Here is a 13,335-nt window from a genome sequence, read left to right as displayed (position 1 = left end):
AGGAATGGTTGTTGTCTCCGGAGCGCTTGTTAGATTAGCTATGGTTGCTTTTCGCGTCAAATCTGAACTTCACGAAGATATAGTCAGGGTATCTGCGTCGAGGTCGATGGTGTACATATAGGATAGGCTGGAGTGCAGCGGACATGGACAGGGAACCAAATCGTAGCCGTACGCATAGGCTTTGGGACTCTGGACGAACTGTTCACTTTCCCGAGAGGTGGATATGTAGTCCGGGGAAGAAATCCGTCTATTCCGGTGAGTGAAGCGGCGCTATTTTCCTGCCTGTCATGAGCCTGACGAGGTCACCAAGTCAAGGAGCAAGACCTCGTACCGTCGACACGGACATTCCAAATTCCCTACAACCCATCAGATTGACGGGGACTGGTGAGGTCTTCAGGCAGCTGATGAGTTTTTTCTTGATCGAAGCTCGCAAGGTAAGAGCTCGTTTCCACCAACAAGAGTTAGAGGAGTCAAAAGTGGTGGCTAGAGAAGTTGAAAAGTACCTAATCTAGGCACTTGTTCCTGGCCACCCCCTCCTCCTTCGGCAAGGCTGTTTACAAATACCATCAAACACATCATCGCCAGAAATTCATATTTCCAGACCCAGTGTGGTATCGAAAGAAACGCCGCCACCTCAATCATGGAACTCCGAAAAAGGGAGGTAGCATACATCACCTGCATGTGCCTGATTATTGTCTTGGTACCTTGCATTCCTGTGAACTGGCCAATAAGCAAAATCCGCGACAAAGTTAACAAGGCAAAGTCACGCTCCAATGTCGCTCCACCGGAGCAGCCTCGCCGTCCTTTGACACCACCGCTTGAAGAGGACTCTACCAGTGGAGATAAGACCACACATCCCCAGTTCCAATCCGCCTTCTTCCACAAATTTCCTGCTGAAATTCGACAAATAATATATCGGCATGTCCTTACCTACTCCCATCCACGCTTCATTTACCGCACAGGCCAGCGTCTCTGCACCGAGCGGACTGACGACAAATACCCTGAGGCACTTTATCCGGACCGGTCCCCCAAAGCCAGACAGAAGATTGAGAAACGCCATAGAAAGGGCCTAAGCCAGCCAATAATGGGGCTATTGACCAGTTGTCGACGCATGTACGTTCAGAAGCTTGCAGTGATGGACTTGTCGTGATGGATTGGTCATTGACCAGCCCTAGATACGTCGAATCAATCGATATCCTATACTCACAGAATAAGTTGAGGTTTCGCCGTATGGACGCTTTCTGCGTTGTGCGGTCTGCGTTGTGCGGTCTGCGTTGTGCCGGTCTGGACTGTGCCGGTCTGGATTGTGCCGCCGCGGCTGGAAACAATCCGAGACGTCTATCTCGATGTCAACAAGTGGGCACGCGCCGAAAGTATTTACGGTCCATCCTTTTCCGATATACACGGCTGGGAGAAAGTCTGTTCTGTCCTGGAACGGATGAGCGGGCTCCAGCATTTGGCGGTGGAATTTGAGAGCAAGCGTATGCGTGATGATATGACCCTTACCTAGAGCACCTGATCGATCTTAGTCTCTGGGTGCCGGATATTGTGATATATGCTGGCAAGAACGTTTGCTTCTATAGGCAAGACCTGCCGTTCAAGGTGATCAGGCTAGATTGAGTTTTTGAAATGATAACCAAATGATGAAGCTGAGCGAGTAGCATAGGTCATGCTTCTTTCAGGATTGCCATCAAATTTCAACCGCAGGGCCCTGGTCCAGATTCCAATTGCCGGCGTAAGCAAGTACCCTGCTATTAGGGCGGCGATAATGGACTGCCAATTTTCGATCTGCCAAGTGCTTTTAGAGAGTGTACGCCCTATCAGGAGGATGTGTACAAACAGTTCTTTGTTAGACTAGATGCCTCCTCAATATAGCACTGCGGTGTGTACATTGTAGGAGCTTCGCTCACTCAGCCAATCATCCCTCGACTCTCATCTGGGTCAAGATTCCAGCAACCATATTCGTAGTACGTTGTCCAGTTGATAATCTTGGAAAATGCCATGCACATGTGGCCTCGTGCGCACCGAGGTCGAAATTGAAACCTGAAGCCAATTTCTGAAACAATGCGAGCGATCTGCGATGGGGTCAAACGTCAGTGGTGATCAATCGGGAAAGAGTCGCGAAGATGGGAGCGAGCGAGCGGGGGCCGATCTGACGCGGAGGCGAGACCGAACAATGCACATCATCCTCACCGGGTCGCCCAACAATTTGTTCTGCGCGACATTTTCCACGAAATCGGACTATCTGGACCTGAAAACTTGCAGTTGTCGGTTTCTCGACCAGCAAGCAATGAAAATATCAGAGTAAACTGACCAAGGCCGATAAAGAGACTGCAACCCCGCGATTTCGACTTCGTCATTGGACTCTGGGGAGTCCAATGACCCGTTTGCCGCTGAACCTTCTTTATCCTGTCCAAGCTCTGGGGTAAGGGGTGGATAAATCAAATGCAATCCCACTGGCCGTCCGAAGAACGCCATTTCAACTAGCGCTGGCTCCGGCCATTCTCATTCGATCCATTTCCCCTGAGGCACGTTACTGACTGCCCTTGTGCCGTTGCAGGGTCCGAGGTTCGTCGATCCTGTCGGCGGGGACCTGGTTTCATATGCTTCCACTGTCTGGGGCTGACCAGCTTGCAGCCAGAGCTTAAATCCGCTGCGTCGCCCTGAATTTCACCTGCAGACAACTCTCCCTTCTTTTTCTTCAACGCCTGTTATTATTATACTTTATCGCTATTGCATTTCCCTTCCACAATGGCTTACGTTGGCCACACTCCACCAGGCTGGCTCGGAAACCTGTCCGCCGACCAAGAAACAAAGCTTCAGCAGATGTGGAACATCGTTCTCGTGCTGCTGGACGCTGCTTCGCTGGGCGCCCCGGAGCAACCCATTGAAAACCAGACCGGCGAGGTTGGAAAGCCCGCTGCGGCGCTGACCCGAACCGACACCCTGGCTTCAGCCAACGGAACAAGCGCCTTCACCGCACACCTCGCCCAAACGCTCAAAGAAACCGGCCTGACCACGAACGAAATCAAATCACTCAAGGACGTCCTGCATGATACCACGGCGGAGGAGTTGCGTGCAGGCCTGCTGAGCACGGCCAAGAATGATAACCCGGACGCTTTGCTGCTGCGATTCTTGCGCGCTCGCAAGTTCGATGTCGGCAAGTCGTTCAACATGATGCTGCGGTCGATGCTGTGGCGGATCAAGCAGGTCCGCGTCGACGAAAAGGTTCTCCTCAATACCGAGTTGGACGCCCTTCGAGAGACAAAGGACAAGTCGAAGCCTCACGAGGCTAAGGAGGCTGAAGGTTTTCTGTCGCAGATGCGCATGGGCAAGTGCTACCAACATGGTCATGATAAGCAAGGCCGCCCGGTTGGCGTCGTGCGTGTCAAGTTGCACAAGCCGTCTGCACAAAGCACCGAGGCCATCAACCGGTTCATCCTTCACGTCATAGAATCTACTCGGCTGTTGCTTGTGCCCCCGGTCGACACAGTGGTATGTTTCCTCAATTCACAACCAGGATTCCACTAACTGTTTAGACCATCGTCTTTGATCTCACCGGATTCTCTTTGTCTAACATGGTGCGTAACTTACTACAACAATTGAAGTCTAAGCTGACAGTATCAGGAATACCCTCCGGTCAAATTCATCATCGAATGCTTTCAAGACAACTACCCCGAATCTCTCGGAAACCTACTCATCCACAACGCCCCGTGGATATTCTCCGGTACGCTTTCTCTGGTCCATCCCACCCAGTATAATATCTTCTCTAACCTAAGCAGGCATCTGGAAGATTATCAAAGGCTGGATGGACCCCGTGATTGTCTCGAAAGTACACTTCACAAACAGCGTAAAAGACCTGGGCAACTTCATCGACATCGACAAGATCCCCAAGGAACTAGGAGGCAAGGAAGACTGGGCATACGAATACATTGAGCCGGTGGAAGGCGAGAATGCCTTGATGGAGGACACTGCCACAAGGGACGCTCTGCAGGCGGAGCGCGCCAAAATCGGCGAGGACTTACTTCGAGAAACCTCGAAGTGGATCAAAGCTGGTGGCGAGCACAATAAGGAAGAAGTCAAGACTCTTCAGAACAAGCGCGATGAGCTTATCGAGCAGCTGCGGGTCAACTATTGGAAGATTGACCCGTATACTCGTGGCCGGCACATGCTGGACCGCACGAATGTTATACAGGCTGGTGGAAAGGTTGACTTCTACCCTAGCGAGGTTGTCGCCCCGGTCGAGGAGCTCAAGAAGCTGGATATTGACGAAAGAGAAGATGTGAAGGTTAATGCGGTTAATGCGTGATGATTCTATTAATATCATTTGACATGTACATGATGGTCTTGGTGTTTATGATTCCCAACGGTTTATTTTCTGTTTTTGAATGACTCTGCATAGGTGATATATTTTCTTGCTTCTCATGATTGAGTGATGTGGTTCCTTGTTGATGACCAACTCCACATCTGTACCTGCAGTAGGCTGCCACTACAAAGATTCCGCCGCCCTTCTTCTCAGCTTTCCGGATTCAACTCCCGACCAAAGATGCGCGACTATCAGCATCCAAGGTACCTCAAGCTTCCCTCTCTAGGACCGATCGTACTAACCTTCGCTTATCCGTAGAACCCGATATACGAGCCCGGCCGTCCTAACTTTCCTTCCAAATTGTACCGTTAATGGTGTCGCAGCTTTGACGGAACACAACGCTCATGACCAACAAGACGAAGTGGCGTTTTATCCTCCGAGCAGACGACTTCAAACATTTGTGAGCATTATAAAGTTCAAAATGATGAAACATTGAGGGTTGGTGGGAAATGACACATAATTCAGGCCGTGATGTCTATGGATTTTGGCGGCCGATAGAGGTTCGAGGCAATCCATGACGATGGGATCGTCTACCCAAACTTTCTAGTTTCCTCCGATGCCACTTCAGGATCCTACGCTATTAGATAGGCTCGCTGCCTACCATGCCCACCCTTGCATCCTTCATCAGCACGGACCTGACCGGGCCAAAGAGCGAGAACCAACCAGTCAGGAGACGCCCACCCTCCAATCTATTTAATTTCATCGGTGATATTCATTAACCAGATCCAGACTGGGTCCCATATTCCCGCCCTCCGCACTGTCGGCATCTTACCTGGGCTAAACCATTCTTATATGCAATGCATATCCCTGCACTAATAAGCCGCGTTGGCCGGTATTATTCGCACCATCGGGTTTAGGTCGTGGGGTTATCAACGACCGCCCATATATCCATAAGCAATACATGCAAGCACGGGCCCAGCGCAAAACCAGTTTATCAAATATTATTAATACCCAATGCGCGTCATTATGTAAGTCCCCGGTGCATTAAAAGTAAAGGTATGGTAATCGCGGGCGGGATGCCAAAGTCATAAACCAACCAACCAACCGGCCGGCCGGCCGTATACTCGACGAGGCCTAACACCAGTGCAAGTAAACTAGCCTGCCTTGCGCCGCGGCGCGGTAAAAAAAAAAAAAAGGACACTACATTATCTTCTTGGGCCTCGCTGGCGGTCGAGGAGGATGCCGTTTGCGGGCGCGGTGGGTTAAAATCAACACTAGGCGCTTTCGGTGCAGCGGGAGATACGCATATCGTTGTCCAAGGGGTTCGACGAGGGTTTGGGCTTCACGGAAACGCTGATCTGCAGGTTCTGATCATAGGAAGTGTGGCCACGGCACACCACCTGAACCGCCCAGTCCCTCAGAACGTACGTCAGAGTTTTGTCCCACCATCGCGTATCCTACTGAGCTTGGGCTAACCTTCCCTTTGCAGGATGTGGACAACCGCTCGCTGTCGGAGAGTTAAGAGGAGTTGCCGCGGGGTGGTGGCGCCTCATGGTTGCCAAGGACCAGGCGTCGAGGTAATCTTGCTGGCTGCCAGCGGGCGAGGCGCGGATCGGCGCGGCCAAAAAGCACAGGAGGACAGAATCCTCCAGAGATGGGAATGGAAGGGTAGCCGTGAGCGGGGCAGATGCGGCTGCGGGCAGATACGGCTGCGGGCAGATACGGAAGCTGGCGAGGAGGCAATGGTCAGCGAGTGGACTTGACATTGAGTTGAGGGACGGGGCTCGATGTCAAACTTACCGTCTGTGGCCCGTAGAATTGGACCATGGTACCCGTCGCGCGGTGCACGACGGTGGCCGGGCCAACGATCGGGTTTTGCACAACCTGGGGGCTGTAAGCCAGAAGGCTCTGGACAATAAAGCTCGCGATGCCACCCTGCAGAACAGCCACGGCACGGGTTTTCGGGTCTACGATGTCGACCAACAGGTCGACATCAGCCTGCAAAGGGAAGGTTAACCCAAGCTCAGTAGGATACGCGATGGTGGGACAAAACTTTGATGTACGTTCTGAGGGACTGGGCGGTTCAGGTGGTGTGCCGTGGCCACACTTGCTATGATCAGAACCCGCAGATCGGCGTTTCCGGGCAGTATGGTGAGGGCGCAAAATCGCATCGGATGCGGTGGCGTGGACGTTGGTGGTGGTTATAGAAGCCATTTCGAACGCCGAAGGAAGGTTGTTATATTTCACTGTGAAGGGACGGCTTGAAGTAACAGGGTCGGTGAGCGGAGCGAATGAACAGGAATGAGGGAACAGATAAGGAGAAATGGACACGGCAATATGGTCTGAAAGTGTGTTCTGCAAGTACAACGCTGGGTGAGGGTGTTGAGGAGAAGATCAGGGACAAAAAGGCTAGAGGAGATATTTATGCCCTGATCTGGGGGCAGAGAGAAATGACTGGCTGCTGCTCCTCAAAGGCAGCAAGCAAACCATTAACTCTATTACTGAAAGGTCTACTGCAGCTGGCGGTGGGTTCTTTATATCTCTTTTTCCATAATGTTCGAGTAAATCGCGCAAAGACAAAGAAGCAGCCACTTTCGTGCATTGGGTGCAGGCATACAGAGAGGGCTTTGTGGATGGTAAATAGCTGCGCTGCCTATCGCCCTTCCTGAAGCGTCTTTGGGTGTAGACGAGCAAGCCAGGCAATGATAGGAGCGCACTCATTAGCGAAGGGTGAAGCATCAGCAGCTCGCGAGCGAGCGTTATCCAAAGGTGCGAGAGCCAGAGCCGTGCTTGGAGGGGAAAGCGAAACAACGCAGGCCGCAAACGACAACTAAACAAACGAAAGCCACATGCCACTGCGGGGCCTATCACTACCTTTGCAGGCAATCTATCGCAGCAAAAGGGTGCCCAATTAACCACCATAGACTGGCCCTTCCAAAAAGTGGGCAGTCCCAATGAGATAATCAGCCTCCGGGGAGCGAGACAAATGTACACTGCACAAGGCAGACTCAGGAGGTCAATTGTGACGAGGAAGCATCGACAACATGGCATTTCAACAGACTGTTTCCCTTATTATGAAGCATGCAATCAATCATCAATGCGGATGGGCCTCAGTAATCGCCAGGAGGAGTGTACGTGCTCCCATCAACCAGCGGGCCCAGCTCATTAGCCAACGCCATCTGATCGCGAAGCTTACGCACCCCATCCAAGTCCGTTCTCAACCCAGAGGCGCGGTGATTCAGGCCATCCCACGCCTCCTTTAAACTTGGGCCTAACATGCTTGGGGATACTAATCCCGGCGGAATCATAAAGCAGCCCGAGCATCCGACTCCACAGAATCGCCAGGGACTCTGCCTCTTCTAGATACTTCGTGACTTCACGGGCGCGCTCGCGACACAGGAGCGTGAGAAGCGCCTCCGTTAGTGAGCTTGGATTCATGATCTTAACAGGGTGGTAGAGGTTTGCCGGCCATGGGCCTGATCCGCCAGTTTCGGAGAACGGGGGCAGGCGGGTGTCGTTGGAGAGCATGAGGTGCGGATCGTCGGCTGCAGGGGCTGTGGTTGTAAGCTCTGACAACCATCAGAGGAGCTTGGACTGGGGCTGCAAAGAGAGGATAAACTTGTTATTCTCTAGGTGGAAGTGTGCGGCAGGGACCAAGTGAAAGCGGTTAGGGCTCATGACCAGGTTTTGATCCAAGCAGTAGCCCTGGATCTGGATGTGGTCGTAGTTAAGCTCGTTGCACTTGGGGTCATTGCAAACGGGGTAGTTGGCAGTTTCGGTCAGGGTTTTAATCCAACAAGGCTCATGGCCAGCCATCCAAAGAGAAGGTTCGGCACCTTGGCCTCGTCAAGGTAGAAAGTAACGTCGCTTGCGAGCTTCTTGGAACGGCGTTCATCGGCCATGCTGGCAGTTGAGATGGCTGAGACAATAGGAATGTCTGGAATTGACAGGATGACAGGATGGAACGAGTCGTGACCCTGCGAGGGAACACCTCTCGACTTTTAGTACCGACGAAGCACCGAGGCAGTCCTCAACCGGGGCTTCATGAGGGGTCTAGCGCATCTGATCCACTGGATCTGCAATAGGAACCCTCCGATTCGACTGTCCTGCCTCCGTTCCACCATATTGTTCTGGCATACCGCTGCAGCAGCTCAACAGACTGGCGCTCAAAGCGCCCTAATGCGATTGATTGACAGACTCTAACCACAATTAGACCAGCATGAGCCAATCCACGGCCAAGATCTCCGATCAATAGCCAGTTCTCAGATCAATTGCGCCCCGCATGGTTGGCTGGAGCCTGGAGCTCCAAACCTGGGAATATCCAACCATCCGTACCTGCGTCTCCCATTTCCCAACTACTATCGCTTCCGCCACGTTCAGAAAGCTGGGAGATCACATGGAACCCTCATGGACCGTTCCAGAAGCGCGACGTGGCTGCTGCTTACGCGGGCCTCAGCGGCAGACAAAGGACTGGGCTGGAGCGTGGCTTTGGTGGCGGTTCGGTCGTCGTTAACCAGAGATGATGCCGCCGTGTCATGTAGCGATTATTGGCTTGCCATCGCCTAGATTCATTACACGATGGTCAATGTATTGAACAATGACTCAGGGAAGCTTGCAGCAGAGACTCTGCCCCCCAGACATTGCGGGGCCGCCGAACCTGCAGCATTGCGAGAAAATGTGTGCGGCGTGTGCTGGCGAGCCTTGTACATTCCATGCAACTAGCGTCACCATCTCCAAGCCAAACTACGAGCAGATTGCGCAGTACTTTCGGTAGCCACTGGGTGTTGCGAATCATGTGCGGAAAGCCATCTCCTCCCACCCGACCGCGAAACATGCCCAGTTCGCAGAACAACAACCTCGGGCCAAGCTCCCCTAAGGCTGAAAGACAGGGAGGAGTAAATGCCGTCCCATACTTGAAAATTGAATTTCAACTGGTTACCGTGGATGAACCGGCCGGTTCGCCCGCAAATCTCGTGCTACACCGGCGGAAGCTGAGTATACCGTATGCCGGGACGGGAGTTGAAAGAACTACTGCAGCGCCAGTGCTATGACCTAGCCTCCTCCTCAATTAGGATCTTCACACTGCCCCGGCATGACTCGAGGACGGAGTTGTTGATGTAGGATCCTTTCACCTCATTCCAGGCGCGAATTGCGTCGGTCGGGTCGGCTGGGCTTTTCGCCTAGGGGTTCGTGAGCGCCTTTTCTCTCAACTGTTCAGGTGTGCGAGCTTTCCAGCTTGTGAGACAAAGGAGAAGCATTCTGCGGGTGAGCTGCAAGCCGCATGCAGCTCGGAAAAGCTGTTGATGCTCCGTTTTGGTCAAGCCTGTGCATGAGCAATGACTGCGCCTTACCCTATGTTGGAGAGCCCACTACTCACGACACGACTTTTCCCGATCGTCAGACCACCTCGCTCCTTCTATTAAACAGCGCGCCCTTTGTCCTGGAGATTCGGGTGCGATGAAGTCCAAAGTCCAGGCGCAGCTCGCGGACGAGCCGAAATCGGTAAATGCACGGTCGCATCCACCAGATCTCGACAAAGGAAGCGAAAGACAGCGGAAGATGTGCTTGCTGTCAAGACAAGTTCTTGGATCCATGGTAAGCGGCGCCTTCACCACGGTAAAGGGACGGTTGCAGGTGAATTTCCATCCTGCTATGCCGCCGAGAAGGCGCGTAGAGACAGACTTTATTTCTTGCGCCAAGACGAACATTCCTTTGATTTGCTACCGAAATATAGTCTGCGCAACTCTTCGCGAATGATAACTTGCCTGGTGATCGGTTCTCGTCGCTTTGCCAGCGTAGGCCGCATATATTCGCCGCTGACGTGCTGGTGCACAAAGGAATCTTCAAGTTCATGCGCAGATTGTCTGGGAGCGCTCGGCCATGGACTTCTAGACACTGCGTCCGTCTGGTAGTTGTTCTGCTGTGTTCTATGTTTTCCAACTGCCCGGCTGGCTCGGACGTTGGGCGTTGGCGTCTGCTGTTCTCTTCCGACCGATCAATGATGCCCGGCATCAGCCTAGTGCAGTCTAGGCTATGGCTACGTCGCTAACAGTGAAGATAGGAATAGGGTAGACGCTTGTCACCTGACTTCCCCGTGCCTCGGTTGAACTGCTTCAACACAGCCAACCCGATGCTGAACTGAACTACGGACTATTACGCAGCCTGTTATTCTCAAGATAGTTAAATTGCCTGACTGTGAGGGTCTCACCGGTTGCCGTCATTGCAGCTTCTTGTAGCTCGCGAACGCCAAGCCTGCACCGTCTGCAGCTCATCCAATGGTGGTACCTGCCGGCTTTTCCGCTCGCCAAGCCAACGGAGCTCAACCATGGCTGGCATGACTTATGACAGCTTAAGCAAGGATCAACGTGTGAAAAGATAGCGGCTCGATTGGCCCTTCCTAGGGCCGCAATCTCCGCAGTCAACAACCTGAATCCAGCAGCTAATGCATCCCAATCACGGTCCATGCTGGCTGCATGTGTATTGGCTGCCAAGGATACCAAGGCGGCCCATGGAGATAAGTATCTACTAGTCGGCCGACATAAATACCGCGATGATGACGCTCCTACTCGCTGAAATCTTTCAATTGAGTGCAGCGGCAAGGAATAGGTGGCCTGGTCAAAGACACGATGCATGCTCTTTCGCTTCTGCTTGCGGCCGGCGTTGCCGTAGCTGCCCCCGCCTATAACAAGTCGCAATCGCATACGGTGACAAACATCCAGGTCGGCCCTCGGCCTTTCTGGCTTGTCGACCAGATGGTCGATAGCCCGCTCAAGGCGAAGCTCGAGTCGTGTACCGAGAAGCCCATCAAGCATGCACCCTCGTTCTCCATCTCCCACCGCGGCGGCCCACTTCAATTCCCAGAACATAGTCGTGAGGGGCTGTATGCAGGGGCGCGCATGGGCGCAGGCATCCTGGAATGCGACGTTGCGTTTACCAGCGACCGTCAACTCGTCTGCCGTCATTCTCAATGCGACCTCCACACCACCACCAACATCCTCCTGATTCCCGAGCTCGCAGCGAAATGCACTACGCCTTTCCAGCCCGCGACGGCAAACTCCTCGGCTACAGCCAAATGCTGCACTTCGGATATCACCCATGACGAATTCCTCTCGCTCTGCGCTAAGATGGACTCGTCCAACTCCAGCGCCACGACCCCCGAGGACTACCAATACGATGGTCCCGACTGGCGCACATCAACCTACGACAACTGCGCCACCACTATCGACCACAAGACCTTCATTGAGATCACGGACAGCTTGGGCCTGCAGTTCACGCCCGAGCTCAAGACTCCCGAAGTCGAAATGCCTTTCCAAGGCAACTACACTCAGGAAATATACGCCCAGCAGCTCATCAATGAGTACAAGGAGGCTGGTATCAACCCGAAGCGCGTGTGGCCGCAGTCCTTCCTCGAGGACGACATTATCTACTGGGTCAATGCCGAGCCCAGATTTGGCAAGCAAGCTGTCTACCTTGACCCACGTGTGGACACCGTCGCCGGCTACGTACAGGCAGTTGCCGACATGGAGAAGCTGTACAAGCAGGGTGTCCGCGTTCTGGCTCCGCCTATATTCGCCTTGCTCAACGGTACCTCTAGCGGCGAGATCGTTCCCTCGACGTATGCGCAAGCCGCGAAGAAGGCCGGATTTGACCTCATCACCTGGTCGCTCGAGCGCTCGGGACCTCTCAAGCAGGCCGCTGCTGAGGGCGAGTACTACGTCTTGACTATTGCCAATGTGATCAAAGGCGATGGCGACATGTACCGCATCGTCGACGCTCTGGCGCGCAAGGTTGGTGTCATTGGCATCTTCTCCGACTGGCCGGCGACAGTCACATACTACGCCAACTGCTTCGGGCTGCTATAAGCATACCAATCCACCCAGCCGGAGTATAAGCCTGGACTACGAAGTATATACATGAAACAATAGATACATAACAATGATTGGACAACAATAACCTTTCGCTTGAGAACCGTCGCCACATGACATCACGACCATATCTCTATATAGACCCCGCACCCCCAACCTGTCAACCCCATCCTCCCCACCCTCAAACAATCCAATTCAAACACTCAAAACACTCAATTTATCTGCAAAAGAAAGCAAGCAAGATGTACGCCCTCGTCGCCTCCTCCTTCAAAGCCACCCCGGCCGTGCGGCGCATCCTCCCCTGCGCCTCCTTCCACAGCCAATACAACAAGTTCCAGGCTGCCAGTGCTGCCGGAACCCAAAGCAACATCCACTCCACCGCCAGAGTCGACCAGTTCTACATGTCGTCATCGTTTCCCGACGACGTCGAGAACCCGCCGACTATGACGCAGCGCCGTACCTCTGTCCATGCTACGCCCCAGTGGTGTCAGGAGAGTGCGACGGATAGTGAGGCTGGTGTACGTCCGCCCTTTCCTGTGTCGGTTGGAAAAGGTGATGGGGGTGATGGGAGGTGGAAGAGGGGGAACTGCATGGGATATGCTGACGATTTTCGTTTGTATAGATCAAGGCCGATCGGGGCGAGGCTTCGCCTGAGGATACCTACCCTGGTGCGGAGACTGAGCCGACTATTGATGAGATGTGATGGTTTGCCAATGAAACACAAAATGGAAAAATGATGGGATCGATGTGGTGTCTTGGTTGAAATGGTTTTTGCGGGCGAAAACTATGAAAACGATAAAACAGAGGAAGCTGCTTGTTTCTGTTCATTATGCTGTTGAAAAACGGTATAGGTAGGTGAGGTAAGTTTATGTCCAGGTAAGGGTTATTTTTGTATCTATATCTTTCTTTGATTCTTGAAACAGGAAAAAAAGGTTCGTGTATTGTTATCATATCATCTCTCTTAAAGTTATACTATAGAAAACTATTTGCTCTGTTTTGATCTGCGCCGGTTTGGAAGGTATTCATCAACAAGCCATTCTTCTAAATTTACGGTCCTGTCTCTGCGGCAGCCCCATGGGGACACTGAACGAGATATACCACATTCTATCGCTGTCTGGCTGTCATCCGGGATACTCCTTTCCTTGCACCTGTCAAAGTACTCCA

The 13,335-nt window shown here is 52.8% G+C and overlaps 6 protein-coding genes across 6 annotated transcripts; 3 read left to right on the top strand and 3 right to left on the bottom strand.

The window, feature by feature from the left end:
• The first annotated feature begins 2,717 nt into the window (after positions 1 to 2,717).
• Positions 2,718 to 4,406, top strand: BDW74DRAFT_148808 (CRAL-TRIO domain-containing protein). Its single transcript, XM_073723787.1, has 4 exons — positions 2,718 to 3,495; positions 3,540 to 3,581; positions 3,628 to 3,727; positions 3,783 to 4,406. Exons 1-4 carry the CDS (start codon positions 2,752 to 2,754, stop codon positions 4,307 to 4,309), a joined length of 1,413 nt encoding a protein of 470 aa, XP_073585979.1. The 5' UTR covers positions 2,718 to 2,751; the 3' UTR covers positions 4,310 to 4,406.
• Positions 4,407 to 5,824: 1,418 nt separating this feature from the next.
• Positions 5,825 to 6,520, bottom strand: BDW74DRAFT_176033 (uncharacterized protein; the record flags this gene model as incomplete). Its single annotated transcript, XM_073728497.1, has 2 exons — positions 5,825 to 6,034; positions 6,107 to 6,520. The coding sequence occupies 2 exons, from the start codon at positions 6,518 to 6,520 to the stop codon at positions 5,825 to 5,827; spliced, it is 624 nt and encodes a 207-aa protein (XP_073585978.1).
• A 978-nt stretch (positions 6,521 to 7,498) lies between these two features.
• Positions 7,499 to 7,834, bottom strand: BDW74DRAFT_176032 (uncharacterized protein; the record flags this gene model as incomplete). Its single annotated transcript, XM_073728496.1, has 1 exon — positions 7,499 to 7,834. The coding sequence occupies one exon, from the start codon at positions 7,832 to 7,834 to the stop codon at positions 7,499 to 7,501; it is 336 nt and encodes a 111-aa protein (XP_073585977.1).
• Positions 7,755 to 8,164, bottom strand: BDW74DRAFT_148805 (uncharacterized protein). Its single transcript, XM_073723786.1, has one exon. The coding sequence runs from the start codon at positions 8,120 to 8,122 to the stop codon at positions 7,886 to 7,888; it is 237 nt and encodes a 78-aa protein (XP_073585976.1). The 5' UTR covers positions 8,123 to 8,164; the 3' UTR covers positions 7,755 to 7,885.
• Positions 8,165 to 10,625: 2,461 nt separating this feature from the next.
• Positions 10,626 to 12,500, top strand: BDW74DRAFT_122294 (glycerophosphodiester phosphodiesterase family protein). Its single transcript, XM_073722048.1, has one exon. It carries the CDS (start codon positions 10,933 to 10,935, stop codon positions 12,166 to 12,168), a length of 1,236 nt encoding a protein of 411 aa, XP_073585975.1. The 5' UTR covers positions 10,626 to 10,932; the 3' UTR covers positions 12,169 to 12,500.
• BDW74DRAFT_176030 (uncharacterized protein) lies at positions 12,414 to 12,874 on the top strand (the record flags this gene model as incomplete). The annotated part of the gene is made up of 2 exons (XM_073728495.1): positions 12,414 to 12,689; positions 12,794 to 12,874. The coding sequence occupies 2 exons, from the start codon at positions 12,414 to 12,416 to the stop codon at positions 12,872 to 12,874; spliced, it is 357 nt and encodes a 118-aa protein (XP_073585974.1).
• Positions 12,875 to 13,335: the final 461 nt, after the last annotated feature.

This window comes from Aspergillus multicolor (genome assembly GCF_047715735.1).
Source record: "Aspergillus multicolor strain CBS 133.54 unplaced genomic scaffold BDW74scaffold_6, whole genome shotgun sequence".
NCBI classification, from domain to species: Eukaryota; Fungi; Ascomycota; class Eurotiomycetes; order Eurotiales; family Aspergillaceae; genus Aspergillus; species Aspergillus multicolor.
This window is presented reverse-complemented; position numbering and strand designations above follow the sequence as displayed.